Source organism: Gracilinanus agilis, chromosome 1 (assembly GCF_016433145.1).
Source record: "Gracilinanus agilis isolate LMUSP501 chromosome 1, AgileGrace, whole genome shotgun sequence".
Classification (NCBI taxonomy): Eukaryota; Metazoa; Chordata; class Mammalia; order Didelphimorphia; family Didelphidae; genus Gracilinanus; species Gracilinanus agilis.
In genome coordinates, this window is record NC_058130.1 from 729,022,077 (window position 1) to 729,043,903 (window position 21,827).

Here is a 21,827-nt window from a genome sequence, read left to right on the forward strand (position 1 = left end):
TAATATCTAATTTCTAAATATTACAGCCTGAAGAGATGTCTAAAAGGCAGTTGGAAATGAGAGAGTGGAGGTCATCAGAGGGATTGGGCCTAGAAAAGTAGATTTGAGAATCATCAACACACAGTTGAGAAATAACCCAAACACAGTTCCTATTTCTAGAGTTTAAAAAACTAAACAATGAGTCTTCAAGTATACCCTTCATCTCCAACCAATAAAGATTTTTTAAATCTTTTGAAATCTACAAAGATTCCTTTGCCCCCTGCTTTATGGGTCCCTTCTCACAAACTTGACTACCCTAGAAATGGATTTTTCTCTCTTCTATCCACTGAAACAAAGGCCCTATTCCTAGCCTTTAATTCTACATATAGTTCTCTGAGTCTGGCTGTTCTTGCTGCCCCTGTAGGTCCTTCTCAATATGTAGTCTACTATCCTCAAATCCACTGGAAGCTCAGCTGAATTCATTGTACTTCTAGACCAAGGGTCTTCAAGGCCTCCACCATACCCTCAAGACCTCAGCTCAAAATTCTTCCACCCTCAATCTCCCTAACACATATTCCCAATATACATTTGTTGCTTGTTTTTTAAAAAAGCCATCTTCCTTTAGATATTTAACAATATTAAGATCCTCCCTATTTTAAAAGAGGTGTTTCCTATCCAACAGGTCACAATTTTATGCAATTTTAAATTTTGCTTTAATGCCACACTCATGATGAATAAAGAAATTCACTGATTTATTGGGTTTGAAATTTTCTTAACTCAACTACAAGTATTGGGGAAAAGCCATTCCAGTGATGGGATATTTGTGAGTGTTAAGAAATGGGAATAATGCCAAATCAAAAAATGGTTTAATCATCAAGTGGGTAAGATAGAAACGCAACAGGAGGACAAAAAGTCAATGACGCTGCTTCAATTAATTCTACTCAGTCAGAAAGATGAGTCAATGATCTAATAAGTGCTTTCTATCATTGATAGCTATGATTCACTCTGCCTCCCATGGAATGTTTTCTGCTCAGGGAAGAGGTTTCAGTGAGAAAAACAACTAAGCAGTGAATCATCTGTACAGCTCAACCCCACCAAAGGCCGCCAACAGATAGCAACTACTCCCTGCTGCAAGAGAACACTTTCTCCTTTTATAACTACCAAACATCAAACTCTGATCTGTGTAGCCACTTAAAGCAAATAAGAGGGGAAAAGCTATAAAATTATGCTCTGAAGAAAACTATATTCATGAGAAAATATTTATAAAATCATCCTTGAGACTTTTTCCATGGTTAACAAATATGAGATCTCTAATATTGGAAAAGAACGAATTCCCATCTAAAACATAAGAGAGTATCAAAATCATAATAGGAAAAAAGAATCTGAAAACTGGGATGCATTAGACTGATTAAGTAGTAGGAGCCCTGTAGAGTCTCTGTACATTATTTGAAAAAAGGAAAACAGTCCCACTGTACCTGTGGATTGTTCAAGTTTATCCAGGCCATATTATTCTTTTTTTTTTTTTTAAATAAACCCTTACCCTCCATCTTGGAATCAATACTGAGTCTCCTAGAGACAGGAGATCCTAAATTCAAATCTGGCCTGGCCTCAGACACTACCTAGCTTTGTGACCCTGGACAAGTCCCTTAACCCCCATTGCCTAGCCCTTACCACTCTTCTGCCTTGGAACACAGTATTGATTCCAAGATGGAAGGTAAGTGCTTAAAAAAATAAAAAAAAATAAAAAATAAAAAGATTCTCTCAATGTATTCTTTCTGCCCTACAATAAAAGGGATAGATTTAGAGGAACCTGGGAAGTTTCACAGGAACTGATGCAAAGTAAAATGAGCAGAATAACTTAAGACAATGACTATAATATAAAGGAAAATTTCTTTTTAAAAGATTTTCCAAATGCTGGGTGATGCAATGGACCAATGACTGTGAAAAAGAATTCTTTACTCTATTGTCTCTCCTGAGTTAACATTAATTTAAGTATCTCACTAGATTGTGAAGAGAGGATTAACTCTTTGTCTCAACACAAGCTTGAACTAGGTGGAAGAACCACTTAGTGAATTCACACCCTACTTAGAGCTAGGCAAGAAGCCAGCAAGATACTTGGAAAGCTCCACCAGTCAGAAACTTGAATTCTTTTAAGAGTTCATACCCTCAGAAACTGTGAACCCTTTTGATGAGTATTCACCTCTCCAGAAGATTCCAACTGGTTCCCACAAACACTGCCCCCTGGGAAGTATCAGACAATTTGGAAGCTGTGATTGGCCCCTGTGCAGAGGGAAGGAGACAAGAAGCCACTGTAAAAGGTCCTGAATTTCCGAGGCTAGAGGTAAGTGGACTCCAAGAAGGAAGTCAGTTTCAAGAAGGTTGCCTCAAAGAAGAAAATCGGCCTCAATAGTCACCTTCAGCTCAAGTCATTATCTTGACCTCCCTCTTGGAGGGTAACTTCGGTGAGTGGATAACTGGCTTTCCTTTCCTGCCTTCTGGAGAGTTTAAATTCAGGTGAAGATTAATAAGTCCTGCCTGAGCCAAGTACTGGAACAATATTTAGTTAGAAAGATTTATGTCTCTACCCTTTTATATTCCTCTGCTTTCACTCTTTCTACCTCTTTTGTAAAAAAAAGATGAAAATTTTCATATATTTAGCCAAACCATTAATTTTAACACTTACATGACGAGAAGAGTGGTTCTACCTCTTGAAAGAGAAAAGAAAGGGCAGAATGAAGCCTACAACTCCAGAAATGTTTTTGACTAGACTTAAGAATATCTGAGGGGTGGAGGCGGGGGTATCAGAAAGGGACTCATGTAAGCAGGATAGTGTTGTACAATCATATTCAAATTTAGAATAATAAATCTGGTGGGGCAGTTGGGTAGCTCAGTGGATTGAGAGTCAGGCCTAGAGACAGGAGGTCCTAGATTCAAATCTGGCCTCAGACACTTCCCAGCTGTGTGACCCTGGGCAAGTCACTTGACCCCCATTGCCCACCCTTACCACTAGGAGCCAATACACAGAAGTTAAGGGCTTGCTTAAATAAATAAATGAAATGAAATGAATCTCAATCTCTCTCTCTCTTTCTCTCACAAAAAAAAAAAATAATAATAAATCTGCTAGAGAAGACTAGATGATCCAAGGTAACTAGGCTCTATAGCACTGGCAATCTGTATCCAACAGTGAGACAACCAAGCCTGTCCACACAGAAAGAATGCTTTGCATACTCTTCAGCCAGGAAGTTCCAAGTGATAAACACTTCCTGGTGGTTCCTGAGTTCCCAACTATGCCATATACTTGCTATTGTGCCTTCCAAATGACCAAGCATTACTTCAGCCCTGTGACTTCATGTTATTTCTTTTAAGAATCCGAGCTTATAGAAAACAGGGCTATCTCACTTTTCTATTGTGTATCTCTAGCACTTAGCTCAGTGCTTAGGACACAGTAAGCACTTAAAAAATGCTTTTTCACACTGTCTGCCCTTTGATCCAGCCATACCACTGCTGGGTTTGTACCCCAAAGAGATCATAAGGAAAAAGACTTGTACAAAAATATTTATAGCCACACTCTTTATAGTAGCAAAAAACTGGAAAACTGAGGATATGCCCTTCAACTGGGGAATGGCTGAACAAATTGTGGTATCTGATGGTGATGGAATACTATTGTGCTAAAAGGAATACTGAACTGGAGGAATTCCATGTGAACTGGAACAACCTCCAGGAATTGATACAGAGTGAAAGGAGCAGAACCAGGAGAACATTATACACAGAGATGGATATACTGTGGTACAATCAAATGTAATGGACTTCTCTACTAGCAGCAATGCAATAATCCAAGATAATTCTGAAGGACTTATGAGAAAGAAAACTATCCACATGCAGAGGAAGAACTGTGGGAATAGAAACACAGAAGAAAAACAACTGCTTGATCACATGGTTCGATGGGGATATGATTGGGGATGTAGACTAAACAATCACCCTAATGCAAATATTAATAATATAGAAATTGGTCTTGATCAATGACACATGTAAAACGCAGTGGAATTGAGTATTGGTTATGGGGGGGGGGGTAGGAGGAGGGGAGGAAAGGAACATGAATCATGTAACCATAGAAAAATATCATAAATTAAATAAAATTTTTTGGTTTAAAAAAATGCTTCTTCATGTATTCATTAATATATACAATTGGACCTGATGAGAAGGACTATATTTTCATCAGAAACAATATTAAAGTAATAGATGGAGGATGGTGCCAAGGGGTTATGAGATGAGAAAGGAAAAAGAGGAGATTCAATTTTCTCAGTAATATTCAAGAGGCAAGGTCTACCACTCAAGAGTCAGTCAGCCAACAGGTACTACTTACAACTATGCTATGTGTACCGGCAAAGATGAGAATAAAGGAATACAAAGAAAGGCTTATAGAAAGAAAAGGTTTGGAACAACTGATGGATTGAATAAGATGAAAAATTAGGTAAAAGTAAAAGAATCACATTATTATACAGTAAGGACCTAGTTATTAAATAACAAATCTGAAATGGACTCAGTAAAATAAGTAAGATTTCACCCAGCATAGTCCGAGAACAAAATAGAGCAAGTTAGGTGGCTAAGTGGTTAGTGAGCCAGGCCTAGAGATGGGAGGTCCTGGGTTCAAATCTAACCTCAGACACTTCCTAGCTGTGTGACCCTGGACAACTCACTTAACCCCCATTTCCTAGCCCTTACCACTCTTCTGCCTTGGAACCAATACTATATTGACTCTAAGATGAAAGACAAGGATTTTTTTTAAAGACCAAAATTAGGAAGGGAAAAGAGCATATACAGAGAAAGCATGACAGCCTGGAAAAGGCAGGGCTTATAAGTCACAGTAAGGACCAAGAATAATAATGAAAAGGAGACATCATCATAATATAAACTAACAGAGGAATTTTAGAGCTACTAATCACTGAAATGGTAGACATGTGAGTGTGGACAAGATCAAAGGTGTACATATGATGGAGTGGAGCAGGTAGTCAGAGAAATTTGAAGAGATCTGAGGAAACCTGAGCCATAAAATAATATTTTGAAGAGATTTGAGGACCGGAGTCATAAAAGGAATATTATCAGGAAAATAGCAATGTGTATGTTCTAAGTCTCTCAGTCAGGAATTTGGGCATAAAAAGAGACAGAGGCTATGATTAGGCACAGAACTAATTGAGAAAAGAAAGGTACACTCCAGCAAAAAAAAATAAAATAAAAACAACTCCAAACCAAATGCAATAAAGAAACCCAATGAGGAAATACATTACTTTTATCTACCCTAATTGTACAAAGAAGTCTGCCATAAGCTCAGGGAGAACAGGAAATAAGATGCCCAAAAAGCTATGACCACCAAGAGCAGGCAAACAAGTCTGTACAGAAAACAAGAAAAAATAAAATTTAAAAAAAAAGATTGAAAATATATAAAGAATCCAAAATTTTAAAAACAGCTTGCAAGTACAACCAGAGACTAGTCATTGATACTTGCAGTCCTGCAAGGCTCTCTCTAAAGTCATTGACAACAAAAGCAAGAAATTCTCATGAAAAAGCCCCAAAATGGTCAGATAGGTGAAAGTCTTAGGAAGAATCCCAAATTGTCAACTGAGGCACTAGCCAGGGTCCCTAGTACTCTGTCTTGAGATGTTACAGAAGACTCAGAAAAGACCCTAAGAGTCTCAAGAAATAGGAAAGGGAGAGAGGGTAATGAGGAGAGAGGCCTAAAGCCAACCAGCACACAGAGCAGATTTGTCCTGGGAGGTGAAGACCAATGCAGGAACTCAGATAAGAGACTTAAGGAGAGCCTTACCCAAAAGAAGAAAAAAGGGCAAAATCAGAACCTGAACATAACCTAAAATTCTAATTCAGAAAAAGATGGAACAAAAGAACAAAGAAATTAAAAGTTCCTGAAGAAAGACCTGGAAAGCAAAGTGCCTAGATGAGAAAGTGTCAAACATGGCTTAAGAGATAGAATTTCTCATTTATAACTGTGCTTTTTATGGCAACAAAAAATAAAATAAGTGGTTGTCCCTCAATTGGGGAAAATTGTGGTATACGATGGTAATGTAATACTATTGTGCTATAAGAAATGATGAACTGCTTGATTTCTATAAAAACTGTAAAGACCTACATGAACTGGTGTGGAGTAAAATAAGCAGAACCAGGAAAACATTATACATATAATATATATTATACATATATAATAACTGAAATATTGTGAAACAATCAAATGTAATGGACTTTGTTACTAATAGCAATGCAATGATCCAGGACAATCCTAAGGGATTTATGAGAAAGAATGGTTGAGAAGTAATGCAGAAGAAAACATATTTATCACTTACCTATACGGGTTTAGGTTTTAAAAGATTACTCTATTACAAAATGAATAATATGGAAATAGATTGTGAGTGGTAATACATGTATAACTCAACAGAATTGCTTGTCAGCTCTGGAAGGGAGGCAGGAAGATGAGAGAGAGAAAGAGTGGGGAAGGAAGGAGAGAGAGAGAGAGAGAGAGAGAGAGAGAACATGAATCATGTAACCATGGGAAAATAGTTTTTCTAATTAATTATTTATTTGTTGGGGGGGGGGGAGATTTCTTGGGGCATCTAGGTGGCTCAATGGATTAAAAGCCAGGTCTAAATGCCTCAGATACTTCCTAGCTGTGTAACCCTGGGCAAGGTCACTTAACCCCGCCATTGCCTAGCCCTTACCACTCTTCTGCCTTAGAATCAATACAATACAAAATATTGATTCTAAGGCAGAGAAGTATGGGTTTAAAATAGAAAGAGAATTTCTTGATTTTAGTTTAGATTAACTAGAGATCAAAGATTGCATGAGAAAGCAAGAAATTCAAAAACAAAAACAAAATATTAGAAAAAATGCAACAAAATAAAGGATGTGATATAAAAAACAATGACCTGGAAAATGGATCAAGGACTGATAGTTTTGCAATCATCTGACTCCTTGAAAAATTTTATTAAAAAACAAAGACATTCTATTTTAAGAAATCATTACTAAACCAGATCTACCAGAGCTACAAAAGGAGAATGAATTGATTGTTTTTCTGAAAAGAAACTCCAAAAAAAAGAGTGCCAGGATTGTCACAGTCAAAATATAGAATTTCTAGGTCAAAGAAAATATACTGCAAGAAAGCCAGAAAAGCAAGTCACGTACCAAATGAGGAAGCAAACACAATAAAGATCATACCAGAAGGGGGCAGCTGGGTAGCTCAGTGGATTGAGAACCAGGCCTAGACATGAGAGGTCTTAGGTTCAAATCTGGCCTCAGACACTTCCCAGCTGTGTGACCCTGAGCAAGTCACTTGACCCCCATTGCCTACCCTTACTACTCTTCTGCCTTGGAGCCAATTGGCTCCAAGACAGAAGGTAAGGGTTTAAAAAAAAAAAAAAATCATACCAGACCTGGCATCTTCTAATAAACCAGGGGCTCTGGAATACAAAACTCTAAAAAGCAAAAGATATGGCTTTACAATAAAAAATAATTAAAGTAGATCCTGCCCCATGTGGGAAAAAAATGGACCTTTAATGAAAAAGGACCATCATTATTTCAGATATAAATATCAGAAACTAGAAAAAGTACACACAGGAGTAAAAAGAACTTCAAAAAGGTAAAATATATGAGAAACTAGTAGGGCCTATTTTATGATAAAATACTAACAATCTAATAGAAGAAACAAATGTTCCTTAAGAACCTTATTTTCCCTTTTTAAAAATTTAGAATATTTTTCCATGGTTATATGATTCATGATCCCCCCTCCCCTGGCTCTTTTCTCCCCCCTCCTGAATCCAACAAGCAGTTCCACTGGCTTATACATGTATCATTTTCAAAACCTATTTCCATGATATTCATATCTGCAGTAGAGGGATCCTTTAACATCAAAGCCCCAATCATATCCCTATCACATATTTTTCTAATACATTTCCATTCCCAGAGAATAACCTTATTTTCAAAGAGCATCTAGAATTAAAGAAAACCAAGGGATAGATGGATACTGCTAAGGGGGAATGAGAAGGTAAAATGAATATACTAGGTTAAGAGGAAAAAGAGAATAGTATTATTTTTCACATTTGAGATGCACAAGTTTAAAAAGATTAAGGGACAAGTAGGAGTTACATGTACTTAACAAAGGATTGGTGAATAGTTTCATGTAGAAATATATCAAATTCAATGGGGAAAACCACTTTGAAAGACTTAAAACTTCTGATTACCTTCCATAGGACCCATGATAAAGCATGTCCCTCTTCTTCCCTCCTCCTCTTCATCTCACATCACCCAGATGTCTTCTCCATAATCTTCTTCATTCTTGATTCACATAAGGAAGTATCCCTTATTCTTGCCAAGGCTAATCCTACATGCACATGTGATCCTACTCCATACTGTCATCTGCAGTAGATTGCTACCTCTATCATCTCTACTTTCTCACATCTTCAAACTCTCTTTACCTGGAAGCTGCTTACCTGAGGCCTACAACATGCCCATGTCTCACCCATCTGTGAGAAATGCCAACTTGGCCTTTATCTTTCCTTCCTTCTGTGGTTAAATTCCTTGAAAAGGCTGTCTACCATAGGTTCCTCCACTTCCTTTTTATTATCACTCTTCTTAACTCTGTAATCTGGCTTATGAACTCATCATTCCACTGAAACTACTCTCCTGAAGTTAAACAGGATCTCTGTTGACAAATATAATGGCCTTTTCTCAGTTTTCATTCTTCTCAACTTTTTTGCATCCTCTTACATTGTTAGTCACCCTCTTCTCCTTCATACTGTTCTCTACAAGTTTTTGTGACACTGCTCTCTCCTGGTTCTCCTCCCACCTATCTGACTACTCCTTCTCTTGTCCCTTTTGGTATATCTTCATCCAGGTCACTCCTGCTAACCAGATGTGTCCCAGAAGGCTCAGTCTTGGATTCTCTTGTCTTCTCCCTCTAATATTATATTCTATTTGGTTCTCTCATCTCTTTCCATTCTTTTACTTATCATATATTGATGATTCTCAAATTTACTTATTCAACTCTAAACCCTCTCCTGACTCCCAAGCTCACATCGCCAACTGCCTTTTAGACATCTTAACCTGGATTTCCCTAAACACATCTAAACTCAAAATGTCCAAAATTGAATTTATTATTATCTCCCTGCCCCAAAACCTCACCTCTTCCTAACTTCAATTACTATTTAGGGTACCACCATCCTCCTAATCACTCAGGCTGAAATTTTATGATAAATTTTCTTTCACCCTTTATCATATTTAATTAGTTATCAAACTTGTAAAACCCAGTTGAGTTGCACATTGGCTACAGGAGGGGGGAGGTAGAAAGGGAGAGAAAGAACATGAATCATGTAACCATGGAAAAACATTCTAAATTGCTTAAATAAAATTAAAATTAAAAAAGTAATAATTAGCTATCAAGTCCTATCTTTTCTACCTTCATAATATCTCTCATATATACTATCTTTTTTCCCCCAACACTGCCAACCTAGTGGCAGGCCAGCCTTCATATGTCACTCATACATGGTCTGTTAATACAGCCTTCAGGTTAGACTCCCTATCTCCCCAAACCTGTCTATCCTCCAGTCAACTATCAAAGTGATTTTCCTAAAATGAAGATCTGACTGCATTCTTCCCTTCTAGTGGTTCCCCATTATCTCCAGGGTCAAATAGAAAACCTGTTTGGATTCCAGATGTCTTTTGTAACTTGGCCTCTTCCTAGCTTTCAAGTATTCTTCTTATTTTTAAAACCCTTACCTTCTGTCTTAGAATTGATTCCAGAAAGGCAGTAAGGACTAGGCAATCAGAGTTAAGTAACTTGCCCAGGATCACAGAGCTATCTAGAGTATCTGAGGCTAGATCTAAACACAAGTCCTCCCCACTCCAGGCCTAGAGCTCCATCCACTGTGATATCTAGCTGATCCTCTTTCCGGTCTCTTTTTTAAACTTTACTCCCATGTCATTTACAATCCAGTGACACTGGCAGTGGTCAACCCAATGTTCCTCACACTGGAGGGCACTTCATCTCTAATTTGGGGCATTTTTTCTGGCTATTCCTCATGCCTGGAATTCTCTCCTTCCTCATCTCAACCTCCTGGCTTCCTTCAAATCTAAGCTCAAGTCCCAAATTTTTTTGTGACAAACCTTTCCTAGTCCTCCTTAATCTCAGTGCCTTCCCTCTGATAGTCAATTTAATTTGTCTAGATTTTGTTCACATATAATGTACATGTAGCAAAGAACCCCCATTATACTCAGCTCCCTGAGAGCAAATATAAGTCTTTTATAAGTCTTTTGCCTTTTTTGGTATCCCTACAACTTAGTACAATGCCTGGCACACAGCTGGTGCTTTAAAAATGATACTTGAGACACATGTAAAACCCAGTGGAATTGCTCATTGGCCATGGAAGAGGAGTGGGAGATGGGGAGGAAAAGAACATGATTCATGTAACCATGGGAAAACATTCTTAAATTAATTAAACTTTAAAAATACATTTAAAAATCAAAATGATACTTGACTAATAGAGGTGATAGACATTGGGAACAGACTTCAACATCTTTTTTGGGCATGGCCAATTTATGAATTAGTTTTGTTGGTCTATATATATTGATTACAAGGGTTTTCTTTTCTTTTTTTTCTTTTCCCATAGGGGTAGTGGGAAGTAGAGAAAATAAATTTTTGTCAATTAAAAACGACTATGAAATCCTCAAACTCTGATAAATGCAATGTCCAGAGGACCATGATGAAGCATGCTACCTATTTCATGAGGAGTGGTATACAAGTCATACACTTTCAGACATAGCTTTGTAGATATTTTGTTTGGCTATTCCTATATTACAAGGGTTTTCATCTTTTTTTTTTTTTAAGTAAAGAGAAAGAATGAGAAGAGTGGGCTTGCAATAGTAATGCCTAAAAAAGGACCCTTGAAAACATTTTTTTTTTTAAAACCCTTGTACTTCGGTATATTGTCTCATAGGTGGAAGATTGGTAAGGGTGGGCAATGGGGGTCAAGTGACTTGCCCAGGGTCACACAGCTGGGAAGTTGCTGAGGCTGGGTTTGAACCTAGGACCTCCTTGTCTCTAGGCCTGACTCTCACTCCACTGAGCTACCCAGCTGCCCTTGAAAACATTTTTAAAACGAATTCAAGGGGGCAGCTGGAGTAGCTCAGAGGTTTGACAGCCACACTTCCTAGCTGGATGACCCTGGAAAAGTCACTTAGCACCCATTGCCTAGCCCTTGCTCTCTTCAGCCTCGGAACCAATACATAGTATTGATTTCTAAGGTGGAAGGTAAGAGTTTAAAAAAACTTTTTTTTTAATAAATTTTAAAAATACATTCAAGAGAAAAGAAACAAAAATAGGATATATAGCTTTGAAAATAATGTGCTAAATGATATGCCTTTAAGTAACCAGTGTGGTAGAGATACACAAATTCATATACAAACTTCTTTTTATGTTTCACTTTGTCTATGGAAAATTTCTTTGTCAAATTATTTTTGAAAAAAAAAGAAAAGAAAAGAAAAATCTTGGCAGAAGATAAGTCACCAAGATTCAAATTGGGTGGTATATTTGGATAAAATGAATCTATCCAACTGAGCAGCTCTGAGGTTCCTAATTGAGGAGTTGGAACCTATGTAAATATCAAGAGGACAAAGCTTATTTGAAGGTATTATCATTTCTCCTCCACCTTGAAAATCTGTTCTAAGTCAGGAAAACTAAATTCATTATGCTTGGTCCCAAAGGGTAAAACTAGGAACAATGACAAAAATTACAAAAAGGCAGATTTTAGCCAGAATTAAGAAAAAACTTCCTAATATATCCCAAAGGAATGAGAGGAGGAGGTAGATGGAGCCAACTACCAGCACATCTCTGAAGATCTTTTAAGTAGAAGATAAATATGATCATTCATTGGAGCTTCCTCAGGTCCTGATTAAGACTAGATGACTTCTAAGGTTTTTCCAACCCTGAGAAATACTACTGCATATATTTATGACCCACAGATGTTTCTCAGTATCTGAAGCCTTGTTAAAAATTATCAAAATATTTAGGAAGGAAAAATTAACTCAATAATGCAAAAAATGCAGTCTATTGTGGCATTTTAAGCTGATTTCAAATTCTAAACCCAGTGGTCTAAAACCACTTCCCTTTAAGATGACAGTCAAACTTTGGGTTCCTATTAAATACTACAAATTATAAAACTATGACCAACAAAGGATATAAACAGACAGTTCTTAAAATTAAAACTATCCAGTCATATGAAAAAAATGCTCCGAATCACTTATTGACTAGAGAAATTCAAATTAAAACAATTCTGAGCTAACACCTACACAGAATGGCTAATATGACCAAAAAAGAAAATAATAAATGTTTGAGGGGATATGGAAAAATTGGGACACTAACACTGTTGGTGAACTGTGACTTAATATAACCATTTGAGAGCAATATGGAACCAGGCACAAAGGACCACGTACCTATACAAACCCTTTGACCCAGCAATACCACTACTGGGTCTATATCTCAGAGATAAAAGATAAGGGGAAAGGACCTACCAGTACTAAATACTTCTGGTAGCTCTCTTTGTAGTGGCAAAGAATTAGAAACTGAGGAGTTGTTCATCACTTGGGGAATGGATGAACAAATTGTGTATATGGTTATAATGGGATACTATTGCACCATAAGAAAGGATGAATTCAGAAAAACCTGAAAAGGCTTATATAAACTGACACAAAATGAAATTAGCAGAACCAGAACAACGAACACAGTAACAATAATAATGTACGATGATCTATGATCTACTGTGAGGGACTAAACCATTATCAGCAAAGCAATTCTCCAAGATAACCACAAGGGCCTCATGATTAAATGTTATGAAATCTGAATACAGATCAAAACATGCCATCTTCCATTATGTTTTCTTCATGAGACTTCTGTTGTATGTGTGATAAAAATGTGTCTTCTATCATAACAAGCAATGTTAAGTGTAGGCATAACCTTATATTGGACTATTCACTCCTCAGGGAGGGGGAAATTCTGAATTCTAAAATGTCAAGAGTCAAAAATTGTTCCTACAATGTTACCAAAAAAAATGGGATTAAGTCATTACTTGTCATTTCTATGCACAGATTTTTCTGGCATGCAGTTTTCTAAATGTACCAGAAAAAAAAAAAAGTATGACCCTAGGTCATATAAAGATATTTATATACTGTTTTAAGATATAAAAAACACTTCCCATAGTTATTGAATTTGAGTCCCACAAGTTCATGAGGTAAGTATTACAAAGATTATTCTTGTTTTATAGATTAAAAAAATAAGGCTAGAAGGGGTAGGTCCTATCCCAAGGTTTGACAGCTATTAAATGCCTGACGCTGGATTGGAATTGAGTTGCTCCGGCCTCCAAGGTGTGCTCTCTATTCACTAATTTAATTATTAGCACAGTTTGTAGAAGTCCAACAAAAAAACAAACCATTTAAATTCCTCTAAGAAAATAAAAAATAGCTTATTCTAAAAGAAATAAATTTCTACCTCTCAAACATCTCCAGAGTTTAGCACAATAACTGGCACATTAGATTATCAAAATGCTCATTGACTAATTCAAATGGTTCTTTCTTCGTTCCACTCCTCTCTTCCAAAATTCTTCCCCCTCCTTCTCTCTATCCTCCACACATTTTTACAAACAAGTCTGGCCAGATCACTCCTCCTTCAAGAATCTTCTATCACTCTAAAGGAAAAAAGATATGATTCCTTAGAGTCCTAGTACTTAAGGCCTTCCATAACCTTGCTCCAATAACATACCTTTGCAGCCTTATGACTATGCATGTCTACCCAACTGAGCTCCAAGCTGCCACCTGACTGCCCCCACTCCTGCCGCCAATATTCTGATAGACTGTCAAAGTCTCAGAACTTTTTCCCATCTCAACCAAATTCCTATTACTTCAAAGTTCCACTCAGGTGCCACCTTCACCCATAACCCTTCCTTAATCCCTCAGCAGAAATTATCCTCAGCTTTTTTTTTTCCCCTCATGCCTTTTGTCACTCTAGATGATTCTGTTGCTTCTATTGCCTTCTCCCTACTATTTTACTACTTCTTGGTATTCATAGTAAGCTTCCTATGAGCCAAATCCTTGGGGGAAGGCACTGTCCACATTGATTCACGTAGCCCCTGTGTCCAACACACAACCCTGTACATTTTTAAATGAAAGGGTCAAAACATAAGTTATCTTTCCAAAAAAAATTCTCCCTTCTTCCTAACTTTCAATAGCACCCACTAGATCCCCTAATCTTGATTCCTCATTCTCAGTTAAACCACATGTCCATCTATTGTGAAAGTCTATCATTTCTATCTTCACCATATGTCCCCTCCTTTCCACTCACACAATTAGAATCCCAGTTCAGGCCTCCTCAGGCCCTGGTCACTTTGGAATGAGCATTTTTTGAGAAAGGCCTGGTTAGAGGCAGCACTTTGTCCAACAGTTCTGAGGCTTTAGCAGTCTACAAAAACCTTGTCATCAGCTTTCTAAATGATCTCCCTGCCTCAAGTCTCTAACCCCATCCAATCATCTACATTCCACTGTCAAAGTGGTATTCCTCAAGCATGTCTAGCCATGTCATCCCTCACTCAATAAGTTATAGTGTCTATTATGTCTAACATAAAACATTTCTGTTTGAAGAGAGAAAAAAGTGAATTTATTTAAGTAATCACATTTATTAAACACTCATTACCAGCAGGGCATTGTGCTAAACACTTAACAAATAGCATCACAAGAAATCTTCAAGCTAACCTGACCCCTTCCTACCTTTTCAGTCATCTTAACACTTCACTATCCTCCAAGTACATCCACCCATTGATTATACTAGAGGGCATCAACTGTCCATGGAGAGCAGTTTCCAAAGCTTTTATCTCATAGATTCAACTTGATGAAGTCCATGAGCCCTCCCTCGTTATGTTTTTAAATGTATGAAAAAGTACAAATGATTACAAAGAAAACCAATTATACTGAAAAAGTTATAATTTTTTTTAAATCATAGACCCCATGTTAATAACCTCTGGTACAGAAGCCTTGGATAAGGAAAAGGACAACCTCCTCTGAAAGAAGATAAGAGAAAGAGATGAGGTAAGATGTCAGGGTATTTGTGTATGTAGAGAGGAGAATTCATGGAAGCAATACAATAGTATTCCCAGTTGATCTAACCAAAAGTCATATATAAGTCGTTACCTAACACCAACAATCCTCCTCTTCCAATAAAGAATGGGTTTTTAGTCTTTTTTTTACATACATGGCAGTATTTGAACATACAGTCAAACAGAATGAGGAACCTCTAATCAGAAGAGTACTTAAGGGTGGGTAGAGCCAATATAATTAAAATAACAATCCTACTATGCTATACTAATTACCAAAAAATGATTTTACTAAGCTAGAGACTTGGAAGAGCCAACCTAAAGAAATACTGGGGAGTCCAAAAACAAGAAAATGAGTTCATTTTAAGGTGGGTCTTGTTTTAAGGAGTTAACAGGATACACTATAAGACAAAAGAAAGAAATGAAGATCTGGGTTTCACTTACTCAGAGATAACAAACTATATGCCCCATGGAAGTGGACAGGACTTCAAAGAAGGCAGGAAAAGACAAATACAGAATCAAAAGAAGAGCATGGTGAAAAGGCAAAAATTGTCAGAGGGAAAAATGGAAGTGGAAGGTGTCACAGAAGAGGTCAAATTGAGTATCTATTTTTAAAAAATAGAAGCCTTTAACGATAAAGGCAGGAAAGAGGTGCAGAAAAATTAAAGCGATATCACTACTGGATTATCTAACAGGAAGCCATTGGTCACTTAGGCATCAGCATTTTCTGAGAGAGGCCTTGTTACAGCACTTTGTCCAACAGTTCTGGGGCATTAGCAGTCTTCAAAACCCATGTGCTGGGGTAGTGTGAATAATACCATAGCCAAATAAGCAAATGTAATTTGGGAAGCACTGAAACTGAAAGAGGCATTGCTGGAATGAAAAAGTGTCAGTATCTTTTACTCTGCCCCTGCCATTGTATAGAAGGGAAATTAATAACTAGAGAGGTAGAAGAGAAAGACCAAGAGTCCACCATCAAGAGAGTAAGAAATATTATAAAACTGGGACTGTTAACATGAGGAAAATATAAGGTAGGGCTAATGTCTTTCTTCTGGAATAATCTGATTTGCTACATAGGGTACCAAAACAACTATAAGTATAAATTGCAAGGAGATAAATTAGGCTTGATAAGAGAGGAATGACCAGAGTCAGTTCCTACACCCTGGAGGCATCCAAGCACAAGCTGGATGTCTATTTCTTGACACACATCTTTTCAAGTATGGTCTAAATAAGATGACCACTGAAGTCCTTTCCAACTCTGAAAATACTGATGGGGAGGAAAAGTATACATTATACCTTTCAAGCAGCTTAGCTATGAATGAGAAAAGAAAAAGTACATCAGATAAAGCGGGGGTGGAGACAAAGTAGTGGTTTGTTTGGCTTTCAAAACTAGAGAGAGCTAGACATACCTTAAAAGGATAAGAACCGAGATAATTATGTCTTAAGAAAAAGGATGAAGGAAAGAACCTGTTCTGTAGGTAGAATGACTGAAAGGTAGTGCTGACCTAGTCCAATGCTGATTTAAATAAATGAGGAAACTGAAGGCCAGAGAGACAAATGACTTACTCTAAAGATCACATTACAATGTAGGGAGCAGGAAAGGGACTAAAACCCAGGGCCAGTATTCTATTCCCACTAAACCTGCCTTACTGCATTCAACCACGTTATTATTCTCAACACATCAGCTCCCATGGATTTAATTACCACCTCTATGTTAATGATTCTCAAATCTTCTTATCCTGTCCCAAATTCTCTTGCAGACTTCCAATCTCCAACTGCTTAATGAATGTTTATTGATTAACACAGAATTTTATCATCTATATGGTTCTTGAAAGTACTGTTTTGGGAAGCATGTGATAGTTAAATGATAATAAAAGCTTTAATCCTATTTGTGATACTAATTTCTAAACCTCAAGTTTCACAACTTAGTTTTCCTTCTTTAAGCTAATTATTGTCCAAAGGAAGTCAGAGAGTTAATTTGTACTTCTGTGTGAATAAACCCATTTGAGCTCTGATTAAGGAGGGCACTCATAAAAATGGAGGTCAGCATCAGAAAATATTTTCTGAGTCACAGGGAGAGATTACTCACCATGCTCTATTCAACACAGCACGGTAAGGACACAACTGCTCACCATGTATTCATTAGAAAATCATGGCCTTTCCCTTTGAAGGAAGCAGAAGGCGGGGGAAAAAGTCATACTTTCAGTTTTGTATATAAGCCAGTAGGAGGCTATATCTGAAACACCCTTGCATACCCTCCCACAGCCTTAATTAGTCTTGAAGGAAAATATATGTTTCACATCATCTTCTTAGGTTCTTTCCAAGTCCTGACAAGCATATGTATGTCAGCTAAGCAGAAAGAGTTGTTTTCAATCAAATTTAAATAGGTTAGGGCTATCTTGGAAGTGGCCTTAGCCCTACTTACCAAAAATTAAAAAAAAAAAAAAAAAAGTATGGAATACAGCCTAATGGACAGCAGAGTAAATTGTTTATCATATTTGACTATCCTCGTTTAATTTTTAATCTAGCTTTTTGTATTCACCTCCTTTTAACTGAGACCTCCATTTTCTAAGGGGTATTCTGTTCAAGGTTTGGAATGAGAAATAGAAGAATCTTCTAAGTCAATCAAATCTAGCCTTCTGACTTTACAGACATAAGGAAACTGAGTCCCAGAAGTAACCTACCTAAAGCCACTAATTTGCTACACAAATTATAGCAGAGTTAGGCCTAAATCCAAATATGGATAACTATGTTTGTTTACTCCTAAAAATTAAAATATGTTGCCACTCCAACTTTAATTCTACTTAATTTCATAACGTTTTAAGAATCACTCATTTTCTTCAACTTGATACTTGCAAAAGAATTTCATTAGATTAGTATACAAAATAAATTTTTCCATAAGAATCACCACCCATTTTCCTTTAAAAATGTTTCAGTCTCCAAAAGGAATAGGCAAACCTAAAAAAAATTAAAAGAAATATGCCACTTAAGATTTAATACTGAAGCTAAGAATCCATTTGGTGGAGAGGAGAAGAGCATACAAAATCAGGATCTTTCTGTGTCCTCCCTACCACCGAGAAACCCAAAGTTAAATGTGCAGTGAAACTAAGAAATGCACTGCTGACGTCAAACAACTCTGCAAGGATGGTAACACACATATGCCTCCAGCCAAATGAAGCCAGGGCCAGGGAGGGAAAAAGTCTGTAGTTCAGGACAGCCCAATATTAGAAAGCTAGGGGATAGCAATGTTCACACAGGAGTTCTTAAATATCCTGAATGCCAAAAAGGAATTGTCTACACCACAGTTAAGCTTCAAATACCCTTTTCCCCTCACATTAAAAAAAGGCATACGGGCTCTTCAACCAAGCTGCTGGAAAGAAAATATGTCACTGTCTCCAGATGACATTTCATTTTTGTAAAAATGCAACTCAAGTAAGGCAAAATCATCCAAATAACAGGATGTTTCTTAAATTTATAAATGGCATCTCCCCTACCAAAAAAAAAAAACCCTCAAAGAGAAATGTAAGCATAAAGAATGGCATGGAAATCTCTTATGTTTAACAAATATCACTTATTTTGCCTTTTCTGAAAGGCAATTTACCCACAACTAGTATGCACCTGAAGGTAACCATAATTATTTCTTCGGAAACATTGGTCTATAATCTAGAAGACTAGGTGACAAGGTTAAAAAACCTTTTCCTTTTCTACAAGTCAAATGAAAGATTTCCCTTCCCCCTCTGTCTATACTGTATACAGAGAGACCCAAACACACCCAGAGCTGCCCTACAGGAAAAGCTACATTAACTGCTTGAGTGCTGGAAGGTTCAACATCTCTCTGGAAACAGGATGATCAAAAATAGAAAGTCCTACTGTATTGGCAAGGTTTTGAGAAACCACAGTTGCACAGAAATAGGCATCCAAGAACTCTGAGCCAAAGGCAAATTGCTACACTACCCCCAAGCAAGATGTTTCCAATAACTCAGACATATACAAATATATTTTTCAATTCCAAAAGAGATATAGCCTACCAGGGAATTTCTTAGATGAAGCTCCACTCCCCACCCCCAGTACAAAAGTTTCAAAGTAAAATGCAACCGAAATTGATATCAATTGTTGCTATTTTACTTGCTTTCTACAATACACTCAATTCAGTCTGTAGAGTCCAAGAAACATAATGATATATTTCCATACTAAGGGTAGAGAGGAGTGCTGCAAGGATTATAGTGGATTTTATCAGGTATGTGAACCATTTGTAAATTTCCACTGTGTGAGGGGCTTTTCCAGTTTAAGCATAGATGCTGTCATGGGGCAGGAGGTGTCACCAAAGAGGTCCTACAATTCAGATGTAGGCAACACAAGCCAACAAGCCACCTTCTAAAACAAACAAATGGTAAAGAAAGGCTATTTATTTTCCCTAAAGATGTGCTTGTAGGTTTTAAAAAAACATTAAAACAAGAACCATCTTAAATCCCTTCAACTGGAAGATAAAAAATTTAAGTTTCTATATAATGAATATTAAAAAGAAACACAGGTAGGTAAAATAGGCATGGGGGAGGGGGGGAGTCTTATGCATAAACACTGCTCGATTTCCCAAGAGATGGTGGATAGGAAAAAAACACCAACAGACTTGCACTGCTGGACTGACTGCCTCCATGAACCACTCTGAATACTGACCTTCACTGACACAAATGCATCACCTTAGAAAGTTTCAGAAACCCACATTTCAGCTTTGGAGGATTGTGAGCTCTTCGAGGAAAATTTTTTTTAAACTTTTCCCCTTTTTATTAGTCAGTGTTCTTTCCCTCCTCCTCCCCAACCCGTTGCTTATCTGTCAAGACTGATGAGCCATTTTAGAAACCAAATTCCCCTATTGCTTCTGCATTTTTCTTTTTAAAAAGGAATCATGCCCACATGACTGAAGGGGAGGGAGGAGAGAGGAGGAGCAGAAAACCAGGGGGGGAAATTATAAAAATAACTTCAACTGCCCAATCTCACGGACTGCCTGGGCTCCCAGGTACAGCATAGGATTGGCAAGTCTGGGGCCCTAGCTCATCTACGATAGTTTCCCACCCTCCACACCCCCATTATATTCTGCTTAGAGAGGGTTAGCCAAATAACCAAGAAACACCACGAACACACTGGGGGTGGGGAGGAGTGTAGGCAGAAGACAGGCAGAGAGACCTGCCTAGAATAGACTAGAGCTTTGTAGAAGGGGAGTTGGGAATTAGTATGGGTTATTTTGGACAGGGAAAGGAAAGGGAAGGGAAGGGGGGGGGGTGAGAGTGGGAAATGTTCTGGGCGTGGAAGACGTGCAAGGGGAGAATGGGGGGGCTTGCCTGGGACAAGGCAGAAACCGATGAGTGTCTAGGGAATTTGGGGGGGTGAAGAAGCCCAGAAGGAGGTAAACAGCAAGAGAGGGATATGGAAGAAAAGGGTGCGAAAGAAACGGGAGGAGGAATGTGGATGGAATTGTAGAAAGACCCAAAGGGGCAAAAGGGTGGTAATCCCATGAAGGGCTTGCCAGGAGCCCAAAGGCTTTTGGGGAAGAGCTGTGTTCAAAAATTCGGGAGGGGTACATACAGAATTATAAGGGTTTGGGGGTGGAGGTAAGAGGAGGATGAACAGGCAATTACAGAATGGGAACTAGGAGAGGTCAACGAAGAAGATTGACTTAACACAGTGCCTGGCACATAGTAGGTGCTTAATGTTTACTGATTGATTGGATTGAATCCAAAGGGTATAGGGAATCTTCAGAGAGTGGTACTCTAAGCCAAGGGGAATAGTCATAAGTTGTTGGGGTTTTTTTTGGGGGGGGGAGTAATTTTCGGGAGGGTGCTCAAGGGCATAGCCAGAGCAAGGGATATTTGAGGGGAGACAAGGAGGGTTGAAAGCAATGGAGGGGGGCGGGTGGGAGAAGGGAGGCTCGCTGTGGGGCATGGGCAGGGAACCCACGCTAAGGGCTTGGCAGAAGCCTGCAAGTTTCGGGAAAGGGTAGTCTGGAGCTGGGGTAGGGGATCATAGAGTGGCAAGGGGTAGCCCCGAGCACGGGGGTTTGAGGACGCAGAGAGGGGTGCCTGGAGACAGAGCAATGGGGAGGGGAGCAGCCCGAGCCAGGGCTGGGAAGGAAAGCGCCTTAAGGGTTGGAGCCAGGGGTCTGGGAGCATCCATCCAGACGCAGGCCCCAGTGGGGCTAGGGCACAGGCACCCTCTAGACCCGCGGGGTCAGGAGAAAGACACGCTCACACGCACACTCCGGGCACAGCGGGGCCGGGGCGCGGATACTCACATAGACAGGCAGGGGCCACGGGTATACGGCGGGCTCGGCTCCCACGGGCGACTTGAGCCTCAGTTCCAGCTTCTCACCCATGATCGCGAGCGCGACCGCCGCTGCACCATACTAGTGGGCGCGGGCGCGGGGCGGGCGCAGCGGGGCCGGCGGGCGGGCGAGCGGGCGGGCTGGCGACCGCGGGGACGGTTGGCCGAGGGAGGCGGCTGGGGGCGGGCGGGCAACGAGGGAGGAGGGGCGCGAGCGGCGGCGGCAGCGGCGGCAGCGGCGGCGGCAGCAGCAGCAGAGGGAGGCGGAGGCCCAGAAGTCACAACCAACAGCGGCGGCGGCAGCAAAGCCGCAGGTTCTCTCTCTCACTCGTTCTCTCTCCCCCCTACCCTCCCTCGCAAGCTCGCTGGCTCTTTTGTAGTTACAGCCCCCGGGTCTCC

At 39.0% G+C, this 21,827-nt stretch overlaps 1 protein-coding gene across 1 annotated transcript in view; it reads right to left on the bottom strand.

Moving 5' to 3' along the window:
• Positions 1-21,480, bottom strand: part of DOT1L (DOT1 like histone lysine methyltransferase) — a 135,075-nt gene extending 113,595 nt beyond the window's left edge. The window contains exon 1 of the mRNA XM_044672031.1: positions 21,400-21,480. Within this exon, the coding sequence (XP_044527966.1) occupies positions 21,400-21,480 (81 nt within the window). The remainder of the gene's footprint in view (positions 1-21,399) is intronic.
• Between the last annotated feature and the right edge of the window lie 347 nt (positions 21,481-21,827).